The sequence below is a fragment of the Aulonocara sp. 'chitande type north' Nkhata Bay genome, linkage group LG14 (genome assembly GCF_057382095.1).
Source record: "Aulonocara sp. 'chitande type north' Nkhata Bay isolate Kocher_YH1m ecotype deep benthic linkage group LG14, A_spYH_male_GT1.1, whole genome shotgun sequence".
In the NCBI taxonomy this organism is placed as follows: domain Eukaryota; kingdom Metazoa; phylum Chordata; class Actinopteri; order Cichliformes; family Cichlidae; genus Aulonocara; species Aulonocara sp. 'chitande type north' Nkhata Bay.
In genome coordinates this window covers 5,130,780-5,148,002 of record NC_141357.1, presented here as the reverse complement: position 1 = coordinate 5,148,002, position 17,223 = coordinate 5,130,780, and the positions used below count along the sequence as shown (strand labels likewise).

General features: G+C 43.4%; 2 protein-coding genes across 3 annotated transcripts in view; both read right to left on the bottom strand.

The window, feature by feature from the left end:
• nlk2 (nemo-like kinase, type 2) overlaps positions 1-17,223 on the bottom strand; it is a 73,419-nt gene that overhangs the window by 16,565 nt on the left and 39,631 nt on the right. Inside the window, exons 5-11 of one of the 2 annotated variants that reach the window (XM_086260664.1) lie at positions 17,131-17,216; positions 9,266-9,475; positions 8,914-9,015; positions 4,236-4,322; positions 3,053-3,251; positions 2,297-2,390; positions 851-1,152 (exon numbers count right to left, since the gene is read on the bottom strand). In XM_086260664.1, the coding sequence (XP_086116790.1) occupies positions 1,098-1,152; positions 2,297-2,390; positions 3,053-3,251; positions 4,236-4,322; positions 8,914-9,015; positions 9,266-9,475; positions 17,131-17,216 (833 nt within the window). In that variant the 3' untranslated portion in view covers positions 851-1,097. Of the gene's footprint in view, positions 1-850; positions 1,153-2,296; positions 2,391-3,052; positions 3,252-4,235; positions 4,323-8,913; positions 9,016-9,265; positions 9,476-17,130; positions 17,217-17,223 lie in introns of those variants that run through there. The other variant, XM_086260663.1, reaches the window with a different exon arrangement.
• LOC147313923 (uncharacterized) lies at positions 12,387-13,941 on the bottom strand. Its single transcript, XM_086260673.1, has 4 exons — positions 13,612-13,941; positions 13,386-13,566; positions 13,041-13,289; positions 12,387-12,968 (listed from the first exon to the last, which is right to left on the bottom strand). Exons 1-4 carry the CDS (start codon positions 13,869-13,871, stop codon positions 12,867-12,869), a joined length of 792 nt encoding a protein of 263 aa, XP_086116799.1. The 5' UTR covers positions 13,872-13,941; the 3' UTR covers positions 12,387-12,866.

Below are 17,223 nucleotides of genomic sequence, written 5' to 3'. Positions count from 1 at the left end.
AAATCCACTGTAGCAATTTAATTTAACTGAAACTTACTAAAAGGGAGGAAACTTTTGTATCTTTCTTAGACAACAGACATCCCATGGTGTATGTTTTGTAAGCAAATGACAAAAGGTGAACTAATTCCACATAGAAGGACGCTATGAGAAGATGATGAGTAATTAATCAGGAAACATTTGGTCTAAATTGGCTGTGTGACAAGCTATCACAATTTTGATGTGCTGGAACAAGTAAAACAAAAAAACTTTCACAGCATAAATAGATGGATCATATAGTTGCCTGTATTTAAATCCAAATCTCTCCATGTTTGGTTGTTCCCTGTGTTTTCAATAGAACTATTTAGAATATGTTGGTCTTAGGTTTTGATTTTATTTTTTTTATCAGACGTTAAATAGGCAAAATTGTTCAAAATCAATTAGCACCCCTTCTGTCAAAAGAATGAATAAATGAAAACTGTCAAATATGCAGTGGGGCCACAAGGCGACATTTTTTTAATACAAATGATTAAAAATAAATAAAACAATAATGCTACAGAGAGCAAATTTGTAAAAATTCTAAAATATGGGAAATTTTCAGTTGCCCATAATAATAATGTTGCAGTTGATTGTCAGAATAAAAAGTGTGGTTGGAAATAATGCAGAAATGACAGAAATGACGGGTGCAAAGTAGCCTAGTTTTCTAAATTAATGAGATGGTGATTGCAGAATTTGTAAAATATACATTTTATATATAATTTGTGCACAAACACTATATACACACACACACACACACACACACACACACACACACACAAATATATATATATATATATATATATATATATATATATATATATATATATATGATGTGTGTATGTTCTCAGTTTGTTTAGAAAAATTCTGTACAAAGCATTATACAGAGCTTTTCTGTCATTAATTTCCATAAAGCAATTATCAGTGGACCTTTCTTTGATTCCATTTTTCAGCATAAACCCAGCAGACCTGTGAGTCCTGCTCTCCAGTGAAATGCTACACAGATGATAGAAGACACTGAGACCCTTTCTTGTTCCCAGTTTAGCAGCTTGTCAGTCAGGAAAAATAACGACACAAAACAGTAGCTATTCCCACACCAGCGGAGATGGAGGCATTTCAGAGGGCTGAGCCACTGTGGAGCTGTTCAAAAAACAGGGCATTAAGTGAAAGGAGTTAATATTAGCAATATTTAGTTGAGAGTAAAACATTTGTTAGTTGGACACAAAGGTTTAATACCACCAACGTTAACTGCTAGAGTTAATGATAGTAGTGTACTACTTAGAGGAGCCACATGCATGCTAGTTCACAATGGCATGTTGCTGATCTTCTCAATAGGATGTCTGACTCTTTCCATGGTAAGTGGGGAAGGTTTACAAATTCAGACAGGCTTATCATCATTACTTTCTTTAGGCCTCATGTACAAACATTTGTGTTCATTCATCTGTAAAATGATGCGCAAAATATGGAATATGGCCACTAACCACGTGACATTAACTTATTTGCTGTTTTTTAAATGTGACAGTCATGGTGGCCTCACTGGAAATGGCTTATTACACCAGAAAAAGGTCTTTTACAGATTTTATGTGAGTGTGTGTGTATGTGTGTGTTCATCCAGGATTTTATGACATTGGCAGTGTGTTTGGGATCCTTGCCATACTAACAAAGAAGTCCTTGCCAATTAGGTGTTTCCAGATGGTAGTGTATGGTGGATCAAATGCTGATGGTACTTTTCTGTGGTCATAATTCAATTAAATTTGACAAGATCTCCAACAGCACAGGCTGATATGGAGCCCCAAACCATGACTAAGTCAGATTTCTGTAGACACTCACTGTATCTCTCTCCTGACATTCTCTGTGCATACTGATGACAATTTCAATTTCATTCACAAGACCTGTTATTCCTGATTTTAAGTCCAGTTCTTGTGTAATTTGGAATACTTTAGCCTTTTCTCCCTAAAATATCTCCTTGACTTGCATTTCTGTTGAAGATTAAGTGAACAACAGATGCATTTATCACGTCCTGTGTTGTTCCTGTATCATTCATCAAAATGCTCAGGTACAAGAACTGGCCTGAAAATGGGACAAAAAAGCAACCAATGTCCAGAGAAAACCTTTAGAAAGACCTTCAGCAAGTCTATAGGACTGTTGCTCAAGAAAAAAAAAGTCTGGCTCCCAGAAAGCAGGGTGGATCAAGACTTTGGCACAGTACAGTATCTGTAACTCATGTACACAATATTTAGTATTAGTGTGTGTTCATACTGCTAACAATTACAGAGTCTCCTACCTGATGAAGCTTTTGAAAGCAGCTGATTGAGGATTAATGCAGAGTGGTACTCTACTTCCCTTTTGCTGTTCCAAAATGAATTGATGGATAATTTCTGTAAGAGAAACACGCAATCATCATTCATTATTAATGATCCTAATGTACAGCCATTGTGAAGTTTTTTTTAAATATATTTCCCATGCTTACATAAAGATCAGAATTATGTTTTCTTTTCTTTATTATCTTGCTGCAGTCTTGTTACCAATGTTACCACTCAGAAAAAAGAAAATCATTGCCTTAGCACTGGTATTGGAGTAGAAGAAATAAAACAGGATGCACAGAAGGCAAGGAGTTTCAACGTTTTATCCTGAAAGTCTAATATTTCAAGCTGTAGCAGCATGTCCCTCTTTATATTTGGGAATCTCTGAGCTCCTGCAATGATATCTCATCAAAATAGCAGTAAAGCAGCAAATTCAAGGTACACAACAAGCCCAAGGCTAGATTTGCACTATTGTAGAGTCTTTACAATACTGAGCACCTTGGTATTGCTGCGATTTGCTGCTATGCCAATAAAATTGAATTGATAATGATCTCCATTGTTAATATGACAGTTGGGTTAAAATGTTTGTAAGGAAGAAGCAGACTTTCAATTTTTAACCCAAGTGTCTGTCAGTCCTATTAACTTATTTTCATCTATCAAAGCCAGGGCTGCAGGGTTTATTTTTGTTGATGTTTATGCGCCTTGCAAATAGAAACAAAAAGAGCAAACAAATTTACCTTTGACTTGTCTTACAGAGCTCAGATTCTTCTCAAAGCCATCATCAAACTTGGTGTTAGTGATGGGCTCAAAGTCACTGGTGTACACGCGACCCGAGGATGTGGTATAGCAGCATTTGCACATGCACGTGTGGTAGCGAAGTCGACCCTCGTCTAGATAAGGATGAGCCAGGGCATCTTTGGCTGAAATCCTCTTTGACTGGAGACCAGATACAAAAGTTAAATGTGTTAAATTTTAAACTGTTACTCTTCAAATACAGGCAAGAAACAATAAATAAAGGACTGGTGTGAAAATCACTGAATGGCCCTTTTAGAAAAGGCACAGATTAAACTGTCACATCCCTACTGGACTGTGAGAACACTAATACTACCTCTAATAGACTGACATGACCATATCATTATCTGAAAGCAGACTGTGTGTAGCCACAGTAACCTGGTTTCACCAGTGTCAAGGATGGGTTTGATGAAACTGGACAATGATAGAAATTACAGGATCAATGATGTCATGAACTCATTAAGGATGCTCCTGCCTTGAGAGCTCAAGTAACTGAAGTGGGCTTTCATTATTATGGTAAATGGTAAAAATGGTAAATGGCCTGTATTTATATAGCGCTTTACTAGTCCCTAAGGACCCCAAAGCGCTTTACATATCCAGTCATCCACCCATTCACACACTGGTGATGGCAAGCTACATTGCAGCCACAGCCACCCTGGGGCGCACTGACAGAGGCGAGGCTGCCGGACACTGGCGCCACCGGGCCCTCTGACCACCACCAGTAGGCAACAGGTGAAGTGTCTTGCCCAAGGACCCAACGACCGAGACTGTCCAAGCCGGGGCTCGAACCGGCAACCTTCCGATTACAAGGCGAACGCCCAACTCTTGAGCCACGATCGCCCCACATTATGGTTCAAACTATGTTTATTATTCCCATGTTATTGCTTCTGTTCATCTGGCCATAGCGTTTTCAGTGAGAGAAACGTTTTGTCACTCATCCAAGTGACTTCTTCAGTCTTACCAGACAGCAGATTTTCCCCAACCTGCAAGTTGAATCAACTTTTTGGGATTTCCTTACCTGAGTAATTGAGTATACATTAAGACATATGTGTATTATTGTACACAAGCTACTTAGTGAAAGGGATTCATTTACAAAACATAATGTAAATCTATATCAGAATGCCTCACCGGATCAAACACCAGCATCCTGCAGAGAAGGTGCACTGCTTCGTGGGTTGCTTGGCTGGACAGTGTGTACAGAACAGGAAGGGATGGCTGTAAACCAAACATCACACCATTTAGAATGTTGCCCTCTCTTTCAGCTTCTGGCACATCTTACATTCATATGTTTCTTACAAGTACAAGAGGAAGAAGTGAACAACAAGCCAACAGTACAATTTTAGATTTAACAGCAATGTTACAAATATATTTTCCAGTTTATCATCTATAGCAGGGGTCAGCAACCCTAGGCACGCGTGCCACAGTTGGCATGCGAAGGGTTAACTGATGGCACGGCCATAGCTGGACTGGCCATTGGGCATACCGGGCATTTGCTCAGTGGCCCGATGATTTTTTTTTTTTTGTAACGGTATAAACAATGAAAGGTGTTGGATTGGCCAGAAGCTGGCCGGTGTGTGAAAATAACTCAGTTGTTTGGTGGTGGCATCGCGGAGCTTCCACAGATTCGGTAAAATTAACAAGTGGTGGAGGCCAGCAGGTGGATGAGGGAGATCGGCGGCAGGACGAGGAGAGACCCGAGGCGGCCGCTGAGGAGAGACCTGCAGTCTATCTGGGTCAGATATAAACCAAGTTTAGGTTTAGTTTATTTTCGTTGTGCTGACTTTTTACAGTCAGTTACAATAACTCGTACTGCGTACTAGCTAGCATGAGTTTCTATACAGCTGGGTCGGTGCTATGATGTTACTGATAATGAACTTTATTTAATTCATAAGGTTAGTTAGTAGAGTTGCCAACCGTCCCGTAAAAAGACGGAATCCTCCCGCATTCAGAGAAATTATTACGCGTTTGGTGTTGAGCTGAGAGGGAACACAGTTTGTCCCGGACTTCAGCTAGAATGAAAAAGACACAAAGGTGGAGTTATTTTGTCTTTGCTGCACATCTGCCTCTTCTTCTCTCATTCTCTCCCCTCTCTCTCCTGTTGCTACTTCAATCATGAAACTGATCAATGATCAGCTTTTCTCTCTTGTTTGTTTATCGCCCACTTTGCACCAGAAAGAGGAAACCGCCGGATGTCGCACTAAACAACAGCAGCACGTTTAAGCTTGATCAGCTGTTGTTAGAATTTATTTAATATTAATTTCTAGTATCAGCTGGTTTTTTGTCCCAGTCCAGCCCTGAGCTCTACACGCAGTGAATTAATCTGAGAAGTTGCATCAAAAAATAAATGGCCGTGCCAGCGGTGCACATTGCCAGCGGTGCACATTGCCAGCGATGCACATCGCCGGCAATGTGCACCACTGGCGCGAGAATCCCCCGCCGCCCTCTCCTCCCTGTGCCGCAAGCAGCAGGCGCACCTCGCAAACGGAGGGCGCCCTTACTCCCAGCAAATGGGCGATAGAAAACCGATCGGTGCCTACGCCATTCCCGATATGCACTGGCATGATGTCGGGGCAGCATGAGTACGAGTAATTATTATTATTATTTTTTTTTTTCCGATGCCGTGATACTGCCCTGGGCAACCGCCCGTGTCGCCCGTGTCGCCCGTATCAAAAACCGCTACTGCTTCTGTAGCCCCATCCAATACTCTCTGGTATGCACCTAGTTGGTCAAGAGTTCATTCTACAGCAAGATAATGACCCAAAACACAAGTCCAGGCTATGTCAGAGCTACCTCAGAAAAAAAGAACAGGATGGTAAGTGCTACATCCACCTTGTAGAAACATTTGTATCATTAACTAAACCTGGAGTTCACAATAAAATTATTTCCAGATTAAAAACAGCATCCTGTGGTATAAAAATGACAGGACTGCTTCTGTTAAAATGAAGTGGGAAAAAGTAGGCAATCTGACAATTACGGAGGAGTGTTGGGACCACATATGTAAAACTGCCTGTTTCTATTTAAAAACATATTAATAACCTATTAAAGCAAACTTAAACTGGCACTTTAAAGTGATCCACACTCACTATTGCCCTAATTAACTTAATTTCATCTAAATTTTCATCATAATGCATAAAAATATTCTGTGTACTTTTTTTTCTTGTTTTTCATTTTTACTGCCATGGAAACAGAGTGAATGCCAGTAGGAGGCAGATTGCTACCTACTGGGAGTCTGCACTTTCAATGTTATCCCTTGATAAAGGCAAAGAAGTGAGGCATTGCCTGCTAACTTTAGCCACCATTTCCCTGCTTTTTGGGTTCTCTCGTAGATCTGTATGTCCTCGTAGATATGCTTGCATAAACCAATGGATTATAACATCCATCTATCCAACCATCCATCCATTTTCTTCTGCTTATCCAGGGCCGGGTCGCGGCGGCAGTAGCCCAAGCAGAGAAGCCCAGACCTCCCTCTCCCCAGCCACCTCTTCCAGCTTGTCCAGGGGAACACCAAGTCATTCCCAGGCCAGCCAAGAGATATAATCTCTCCAGCGTGTCCTGGGTCTGCCCCGGGGCCTCCTCCTGGTGGGACATCCCTGGAAAACCTCACCCAAGAGCAATGTTCCCAAGGGCTGTTCGATATAACGATATATATCGGATGACGATATAAAAACATCTATCGTTTTTATTTTACGCTATCGTTTGTTTTGTGGTGTCGCAAAATAAACTGTTTACGGCAATATTTTTTCACCGTTTTGATGGTCACTGTAGTGGCTATATTAATTTCTTAAGTTCTCTCTTTCTCTTATATTTAATATAGCCACACTACGGACGGACAAGCGCCTGTTTTTATGCGTTGTCATTAGCAACAGCGATGGTAAAACCATTGCGTGTCCGCTTGTTTATTTTCCACATAAACCTTTCACAATAAAGCTCAAGATCCTGTTGAGACTTTTCAAAATAAACTGAATCACGTGAAAGAGCATGCAGAGTATTTACGGATGAGAAGCAAAAAAGAGCCATCAGGTGCTAAAAAATAGACCTTAGACTCAAATGTTAGAACAGGCTTTTCCCTGCAGCACGCCGTGTAATAAATACTCACAAAGAAAACGGCGGCCGTTACAACTTATGTCTAAAAATGTATAGTTTCATGCATCGGTTAAAACACTCGCTCCAGGTTTTTGATTGGTTGACATGGTACATTTTTCCACCAATAGGAAAGGGTGGGGTAAGTTACCATAGTTATAAGCAGTAGTAGTATAAGTACTGATTAATAGTAGACACAATATAAGGAATAGTTATAGAAACCAAGGTTGCACGGAAGTAAGGTTGTCTTGAAATAAGCTGACCACTATTATTGCAAATATGGATAGGAACCTGAATGTGGTTAGTTACATATATATATGTTATGATATTTTAGATGATATTTATCGTATTCGCCCCAAAATTAGGCCGTTGAGAGGTGTGGTCTACTCAAAATACAGCTATCCACGCCCAGTGAATTTTGTAGTGATTTATTTCTAAGGATAGATACTAAATATTCCAATTCCAGTGAGTTCCAATATGCTTTTTTGGGCAGAAAAAGAAAAGGATGACTTCATTATTTAACTTTAGACAGAAATCATAATGGTGCCTTTTTTCCTTTTTGGGGGGGAATAGGACAGTCTGTATTTGTGAAATTTGCTGCAGGAGAAGCTGGATCCTTAGATGGTAAGAGATCAGTCAATAATGAAGGCAGTGCAGGACGGTGGTGTTGCCCTCACCACAACTGGACAAGCGAGATAACTAGTAGGATTTTGTACAGTTCCAGTTCATTTCAGACTTCCTAATGCTTGTTTTAATCAGTTATCATTACCATGGTATTAAATTCCTACTCATAACACAGAAACCGCCACAGGTATGTACTGGTAGTCACTAGTTTAAGTTTGTTTTAAAAGGTTATTAACATGGTTATTAATATGTTATTAAACAGGCAGGTTCGCATCGTGAAGCTATTTCCTGCTTATTACACAGAAACCTCCATAGTTGTTTCCAGGTAATAATCACATACTGTTTAAGTTAGCTTTAATAGGTTATTAATATGTTATTAAATAGAAACAGGCAGTTTTGCATTTTGCAGCTCTGTTTCCTGTTTATTAAACAGAAACTACTACAGGCAATTGAGTGGTAATAACTTATTAATTACCACATTATTACATTCTTGTTTCGGCCTTGTTACCCTGCTATTACCACTTCATTACAGAGCTGTGTTTCCACATTATTACCCCTTGTTTTTGGGCCCGTAGTATCCAATAAATAAATATCAGTGCATTACTTGGATATTAGGTGGTATTATTTGTTTGTTTGTTTGTTAATTTATTTCGAACATGTAAACAATATACAGGTACATTTAGTAAAGAAAATAAGAGAGATAAAAAAATACTATACAAAATTAAGTCAATACATTTCAATATTGCTTCTATTCTGATTCATTTACATTTCGAAAGGGAGCGGGAAGAAGTACACACTTATTTAATCCCATCCCATAACCCCAAATTAACACTGCATTGAGGAGTTCCAGACTAATAACAGGATAGCGTGTGGCTGTGAGTGCGCAGATTTGTGTGTTTATTGTGCACACATGAAATGGACCAACTTGTAATTGTGATTACAGGCTAGAAACCCTGTCCCTTTTGCAGTCAAGTCCATAGTGCTGTTTCTATGACAGGAGGAATTACAACAAAAAATAAAATTTAATTAACCTGATCTTTCAGTTTCATCTGTATTGTTTTGTCTTTTCACATAGAACAGATGCAAAAAAGCACTATTTGACCTGTTTGTGAGGTCCTCTGAGAATATGTGCACGAGCGCCTTCACATGCCGTCCTCATCGCCTCCATAGAAGGTGTCCCCAACAGGTCAGTGATTAAATCCAGCTACACAAAAGCACACACATCACAGTATAGTGAGACACAACAGTTTGTTGCATGACTGTTTTTCTTTTAAGGAGGAGGTTATTTAATCCTGGTGGTGACTGGTAATGATTCTGTTTTTAACATTTTAACACAAAAAAAGGGAAAAAAGAACACACTGTTACTTTTATGTATCAAAATCTTTCCAGACAAAAAATTTCTCATGCCTTGCAGATTATCTTTTGTCATCTTATTTAAATTAAGTAGCAACTACCTGCTGAATAGGACTTTGGGCTTGGAAGAGGATGCGTCGCCCTAGCAACTCAGCAAAGATGCAGCCTACAGACCAGATATCAATTGAGTTGGAGTAGTGGCGGCTCCCCATGAGGATTTCTGGAGCTCGGTAGTACTGTGTCACCACTTCCTGAGTCATGTGTCTTGATTCATCCGACTCCTCCACTCGGGCCAGGCCAAAATCACAGATCTGAAAGACAGCCATTCAGAGATTACTGCAGCTCTTTTTATCTTCTGATTTCTTTTTATTCATCTTTCTTCTGAAACCCATCAATCTTGCCAAGATTTCTTGTCTCCTCTCTGCCTCCCTCACCCACTGTGCTCCAGCATGTACAGTCATGGCCAAAAGATTTGAGAATAACACAAATAATGGTTTTCACAAAGTTTGCTGCTTCAGTTTTTATGAAGCAAAGTCCTTCTTTGCCACGAAAATGAACTTAATCGCCCAAAACCCATTTCAACTGCATTGCATCGCTGCCACAAAAGGACCTACTGAGATCATTTCAATAATCTTCTTGTTAACTCAAATAAGAAAGTTGATGAGCACAAGGCTGGAAATCATTATGATCATTATGTCATGCTGGTTGAGTTAGAACAGCTGACTGGATGTGTTAAAAGGAGGGTGATGCTTGAAATCATTGTCCTTCCTCTTAACCATGGTTACCTGCAAAGAAACGTGCAGCCATCATTATGTTACATAAAAAGGGCTCACATGCAAGGACGTTGTTGCTATTAAGATTGCACTTAAATCAGCAAGCTCACCAGTGCAGAGCTTGCTCAGGAATGGCAGCAGGCAGGTGTGAGTGCATCTGCACGCACAATGAGGTGAAGACCTTTGGAAGATGGCTTGGTGTCAAGAAGGGCAGTAAAGAAGCCACTTCTCTAAAAAAAACCAAAACAAAAAAAAAACCCATCAGGGACAGACTGATATTCTGCAAAAAATACAGCAAGTGGACTGCTGAGGACTGGGGTAAAGTCATTTTCTTTGACAAAGCCTCTTTCCAATTGTTTGGGGCATCAAGAAGAAGGATTGTCCGCAGAAGAAAAGGTGAGTGCTACCATCAGTCTTGTCTCATGCCAACAGTGAAGCACACATTCATCTGTGGGGCTGCTTCTCATCCAAGGGAGTGGGCTCACTCACAATTTTGCCAAAAAACACAGCCATGAATAAAGAATGGTACCAAAACATCCTACAACAGCAACTTCTTCCAACCATCCAAGAACAATTTGGTGGAGAACAATGCCTTTTCCAGCCTGATGGAGCACAGTGCCATAAGGCCAAAGTGATAACTAAGTGGCTTGGAGAACAAAATATTGAAATGTTGGGTTCATGGCCAGGAAACTCCACAGACCTCATTCCAATTGAGAGCTTGTGGTCAATCCTCAAGAGTCGGGTGGACAAACAAAAACCCACTTATTCTGACAAACTCCAAGCATTGATTATGAAAGAATGAGTTGGCATCAGTCAGGATTTGGCCCAGAAGTTGATTGATAGCATACAAAGGTGAATTGCAGAGGTCTGGAAAATAAGAGCTAACACTGCAAATATTGACTCTTTGTACGAACTTGATGTAATTGTCAATAAAAGCCTTTGAAACTTATGAAGTGTTTGTAATTATACTTAAGTACATCACAGATACAACTGACACAAAGATCTAAAAACACTGAAGCAGCAAACTTTGTGAAAACAAATATTTGTGTCATTCTCAAAACTTTTGGCCATGACTGTAGTTGTCATGGTCCTGGGTCGGTGACCCAGCGCTTTTAGTTATCATTTTCTAGTTTATGATGATGATGATTATTATTGTTTGAGTTCTGTGTGTTATATTTGGTCTGCCTTTGAGTCTGTCTCTGTCTATGGTGTCACCCCATCTGTTTGTGAATCTGTCTGTTTAGTTCAATGTCTTGTCTGGTTCCATGTGTCTGAGTTTCCTGTTTTATTGTGAAGGTTTGTGTCATATGTGAGTGTGCTCAGTTTACGTTTCCCCTGTCTCGTCAGCTGTGATTTCTCCCAGGTGTGTTCCCCTCCTGTCTCTCATCCCTTGATTACTGCCGTCTGTGTATTTAAGCCCTGTGTTTCTCTGTGTCAGTGTCGCGTCGTACCCTCAACTAGCTGTGTGTTCTGCTTCTATGTTCCTAGTGTTTGGTCTCCTGCTCCAGTTTAGTGTTTCTTTCCAGTGTTTCAGTCCTTGGTTCCTCTGTTCTGACTTTTGGTTTTCTTTTGGTGAGTTTAGTTTGTACGAGGTTTTTCCCAGCAATAAAGCTGCGCCTTAAGTTTCACTTCCGTGTCTGAGTTCTGCATTTTGGGTCCACCACTCCTGCTTGCCTGCCACACAGCGATTCATGACAGAACGACGCGACCAGTATGGATCCAGCAGACTCACTGAGGAAGCGCAGCTCAGCCTTTGACGGGACCCGGCTAGCGCTTGGAGGGCCTCCGTGCTGCCGTTCCTCACTAGCTGCTTACCCTTCGGTCCACTCACCTGCTTCTTCCCCCCGGATGCCCCGGTCTCACAGAAAACGCTCCCGCCGGTCCCGGGAGGATTACTATGAGACCGCGAGCAACCAGCTTACACCAGCTCAAGCTTTCTACAAGATGTTAGGGATCATTATAGTGCCACCCGACTCACCCAGCGTTTCCACTTCACAGCAGGAGCAGCCACAGCCGAGTCATTCCTTGTCACATTCTGCCAGTGCTGCTTCCTCTTCTACTTGGAAGCGGCGAACGTGCCGCCAGCACTCACGGCTCCGGCAGGAGCCTGGGACTCTTCTCGACCAACCGCCTAGGGTGAGTGACAAAGTCCCCCTACATTCGCCTTCTGTGTCGAGGGATAAACGTACCGTTTCCCCCAAGGCCGCTAACGTCAGCTTCATGAACTCTAGATCTTCTGTTCCTCCTGTTCCAGAAAATGACAGTATTCATTTTGAGAGCGATCGTTTCCACTTTGGTTCAAAAGACTGTGCTTCTGATGCTCCTTCGGACCCAGGAGTTAAGACTGTTTCATCTGGAACTGTTTATTCTGGGGCTATGTCAGCTCAGTTAGCCGCCCGGCCCGAAGCTCAGTTAGCCGCCCGGCCCGAAGCTCAGTTAGCCGCCCGGCCCGAAGCTCTGTTAGCCGCCCGGCCCGAAGCTCTGTTAGCCGCCCGGCCCGAAGCTCAGTCGCCACCTCCACCACATTCAGCCTCGCTTCCCATAGCACAGTCACATCCACAGCCTGACTTACTACAAACCTTATTTCAATCCTTAGCCCAGTCAATAGCTCAGTTGGTAGAGGAATCATCAGCCTTATCGTCAGCTCGGTTTCCAACTTCACAACCATCATTTTCCCGACCTTTTCTTCAGTTGCCCTCAGCTCAGCCACCTATACAGCCATCATCTTCACCTACACCTCCGGTACAGCAAGCTATGTCTATCCAACCCTTACAGAACTGTTCCACAACCTTGAATCCTAATCAGAGAGACAAACCAAACAATATTGTTATCAGTCCTCAAAAGCTGGCCAGTTCTGAGACTGAGATTCACTCCAGGGCCTCCCCAGAGGCTGGGTTTCAGCCCCCAGCAGACTCTGGACCCCTGGCGGTTAAGAAGCCAGCTGAGGACCGCACCCGGCCGTTGCTGCCTGAGCAGACTCAATGCTCTGTGCAGCTGCAGTCTGCCATGTGTTTGCCAGAGGCCCGTGTGCCTGGTTCTGTTCTGTCCCTGCCAGAAGCCCGTGTGCCTGGTTCTGTTCTGTCCCTGCCAGAGGCCTGTGTGCCTTCTGGTTCCGATCTGTGCCTGCCAGAGGCCTGTGTGCCTGCTGGTTCTGTTCTGTCCCTGCCAGGGGCCCGGGTGCCTGCTGGTTCCGTTCTGTGCCTGCCAGAGGCCCGGGTGCCTGCTGGTTCCGATCTGTGCCTGCCAGAGGTCCCCGCGCCTGCTGGTTTTGTCCTGTGTGTTCTAGGGGCCCCAGTGCCCACTGGTCCTGAGACTGTTTTCGCTGGGGGGCCCGAGGAGCCCGTCCAGCGTCCTGCCTCGTTAGCTGGGGGGCCCGAGGAGCCCGTCTAGCCATCAGCTGCAGTCTCATCACCAGCTGCAGTCTCATCACCAGCTGCAGTCTCATCACCAGCTGCAGTCTCATCGCCTGCTGCAGCTTCATCGTCCTCGCCTGCTGCGGCCTCAGAGTCTTCGGCCTCGCCTGGTCCGGTTTCAGCATCTGCTTCAGCATCCTCGTCTGGTCCAGCCTCTGTGTCTTCATCCTCGTCTGGTCCAGCCTCTGTGTCTTCATCCTCGTCTGGTCCAGCCTCCTCATCAGCAGCTTCGCCTGGCCCGGCTTCAGCCTCCTCATCAGCTGCTGCCTCGCCTGGTCCAGCCTCTGCTTCTGCTTCAGCCTCGCCTGGTCCAGCCTCTGCTTCTGCTTCAGCCTCGCCTGGTCCAGCCTCCGCATCAGCTTCCGCCTCGTCTGGTCCAGCCTCCGCATCAGCTTCCGCCTCGTCTGGTCCAGCCTCCGCTTCAGCTTCCGCCTCGTCTGGTCCAGCCTCCGCTTCACCTGGGGCTGCAGGGGCCACGCAGCCTTCAGGTCCCCTACTACCACCTCCACATCGTCGGTCATCTGCCTGGCCGCTTGTTGGGCATCTCCGCCACCGTGGACGCCCTCCTGAACGCCGCCACTGCCTTCCACGTGGCCGGCCTCCGGACTTGTTTCCACGCCGCTGTTGCCATCCGCACGGTCGGCCCCCAGAACTGTTTCCACGCCGCTGTTGCCGTCCGCACGGTCGGCCCCCAGAACTGTTTCCACGCCGCTGTTGCCGTCCGCACGGTCGGCCCCCAGAACTGTTTCCACGCCACTGCCTACTGCGTGGCCGGCATCGGGACCGGCCCCGCTGCCATTCGCATGGTCGGCCTCCTGAACTTGACCATCTGGGCCTTTTTGGACTCTGGTTCCTCTGTTCTGACTTTTGGTTTTCTTTTGGTGAGTTTAGTTTGTACGAGGATTTTCCCAGCAATAAAGCTGCGCCTTAAGTTTCACTTCCGTGTCTGAGTTCTGCATTTTGGGTCCACCACTCCTGCTTGCCTGCCACACAGCGATTCATGACAGTAGTAGAGTTTCACTGATGTTTTGTTTCTCATGCATAAACATATAATTTCATAGTCTATGTGTGTATATTAATGGTTAACTTTTCTTATTTGGTCCCAAATAAATAATGACAGAAGATTACTTTTGAGGTTTGAAATCATACTTTTTTCTACCCTGAAAAGCACATGCAGTTTCTTCAAATACTCTCAATTAACTTGTATCTTTGTAAACTGAATTGACAGTGAATAAACTCTAACATGTTAGAAACCCCTAACTAAGTTCCACTCTAAATAATTAACAATGACTGAGTGAAGATGGTGGACAGGACCTTTGCCATACACATTTTAATTCACTGGTAGCGATAGATGTGAGAAATGAAATAGAAACATGGAAACTTTGGAAAAAGTACACTAGGTTGAAGCCAGGAATAACACATCTCTTATTCGAAGAGATGTCTTCTGGCAAAGAAACGTGTATCTGGCAACTCAGTGCCAGGAACTGTAAACCAACAAAATTAGTAAGTGGGACAGAGAAAATCTAAACTTCCCAGTGCCAGAAAAGGGAACCCAAAAACGTTAAAAAAAGAACTACAGAGAAAAAAAGAGTCACTGCCATTTGACGGACAGAGGAAAATGAAACTGGCATCTTGCTGCAAGTATAAATGGAGAAAAGAAGAGCTAATGAGGAAGAAAAGAAATGATGGTGCTGGCAACTTTTGCCTTTTGCAGTAAGGGCTGGAAAGGTTTTCACTGCTCACAAATCAAAGCCCTAATCTTTAACTTTTTAAACAACCTCTGGAGACTGCAATGACTTGCAGTGAGTTAGCATTCCTGAAAAGTGTTTTGATGCATGCTCAACCAACCAGGTAAGTAAATCCCAAAAGGTTGATTCTGTTCATCTGGACGTAGCATTTGGGAGAACGTTTCGTCACAAGTAACTTCTTCAGTCTCAGCTGACTGCAGTTTCCCCAAATTTATAGACAGTACCTTTGCACAATGACTGAAACTAGCCCACTGATGAGCAATGGGCTGTGAGGTCAGTTCCTTGATCATTAATTTGCAAATTGTCATGATGGGGATTGGCTGCAATTACAGCATTGTAAGATGGTGAAAGATGTACCCTTAGGCTCCCTCCTTGATTCAAAGATGGTCTTTCCTTTTTCATGTAAATGGCATCCTTGACTCCCCACTCAATCCAGCGTTCCTCCCTGTCCAGGATGTGTACATCCTCATCACTGAAAGAGTGTCCACTGGCCTGTAAGTGTAAATAGACTGCCGAGTCCTTGCCTGATGAGTTACTTCTTCTGTGTTGTGCCATCCGCTTCGCCAGAGGTTGTTTGGTTTCCCCGATATACATCATGGCAAACCTCCTGGCACTTCACAGCATACTCTATATTACTCTGTGTCAGGGGACCCGATCCTTGGGGTGGACCAATTTTTAGCGCAGCGTGTTTTGAGGTTTAAAAGCCATGGAGCTCAATGATCAGTGGTCTTTGATATGGGCTTTGATCAGTGGTTGTTGAACAATGGTCATGACAACTTGGATATTAATGATCAAGGAACTGACTTCACAGCCCATTGTTCATTTAGTGGGCTAGTTTCAATCACTGTGCAAATATACTGTTTATAAGATTGGGGAAACCTGTAGTCAGCTGAGACTTAAGAAGTCTCAGCTGACTACAGGTCAGTGACGGAACGTTTCTCCCACTGAAAATGCTACATCCAGATGAACAGAATCAACCTTTTAGGATTCCTAAAAAGTCACTTCAGGAAGAGTGAAGATAAAGGAGAAAAAATGAAACCGAGAATGTTTGGGTAGCAGATAGAACTGTCCAACTTTATGGACTGCATGTAATTTTGATACCTTAAGTTTCTGTTCTCCTAGTGGTGAACAGGAACAGGAACTTAAGGTGGCATCTCTGTGGCAACCGGGTCATGGTCTTTGATAAAACCAGCGTTTCGTATAATAGGTCATTGTGAAGAAGATCTGTTGGAGCTTGAATTAAACTATCCTTATTTGAGGTAGACAAGGTTGTCTATGAAGAGACAACTGAAAAAGAATAGAATATGAGGAGGCAGCATTACTGCCTCACAGCAAGAAGGTGCTGCGTTCGAATTCATCATCTTTATGGTGTCTGCTTCTCTCCGGGTACTCTGGCTTCTTCCCAAAGTCTAGATACTTGCTGTAAGTGGGCTGGAAGATCCTGTGGTTCTTGCATCAGGAAAGAGCTGTGTGGTCCAAGTTCTACTTTGTTTTTCCCTCTGGTCTGTTCTTTTAGGCATCAACTGGGCGATCGTGGCTCAAGAGTTGGGAATTCGCCTTGTAATCGGAAGGTTGCCGGTTCGAGCCCTGGCTTGGGCAGTCTCGGTCGTTGTGTCCTTGGGCAAGACACTTCACCCGTTGCCTACTGGTGGTGGTCAGAGGGCCCGGTGGCGCCAGTGTTCGGCAGCCTCGCCTCTGTCAGTTTGCCCCAGGGTGGCTGTGGCTACAATGTAGCTTGCCATCACCAGTGTGTGAATGGGTGGATGAATGGATGTGTAAAGCACTTTGGGGTCCTTAGGGACTAGTAAAGCGCTATACAAATACAGGCCATTTACCATTTTATTTTTACCATCAACTGTGATCTGTTTTTTGGATTTTTTTTTTCATTCCTCTACAAACATCATCATCTATACTGTCAATAAATATTCATAGTTTTTATTTCTTTATCTGTCACATGCCTGTCATACAACTCACATAAAGAATCCTTGCCATAGAGATAGGGTTAGGATTAATGCTTGCCTGTCCCACACACCTTGAGCACACAGTTGCTGTTGACTAGGAGGTTGCCAGGTTTGATGTCTCGATGTAGAATTCCAGCAGAGTGAAGGTACTTAAGTCCTGGTGA

Excerpts from the sequence above, each read along its gene's own strand:
- LOC147313923 (XM_086260673.1), bottom strand. The coding sequence starts at position 13,871 with ATGACCGACGATGTGGAGGTGGTAGTAGGGGACCTGAAGGCTGCGTGG. Across the intron at positions 13,567-13,611 it reads CTGGACCAGGCGAGGCAGCA|GAGGCTGGACCAGACGAGGA; the intron begins GCTGATGAGGAG and ends GCTGCTGATGAG. Across the intron at positions 12,969-13,040 it reads GCACAGATCGGAACCAGAAG|GCACACGGGCCTCTGGCAAA; the intron begins GCACACAGGCCT and ends GAACAGAACCAG.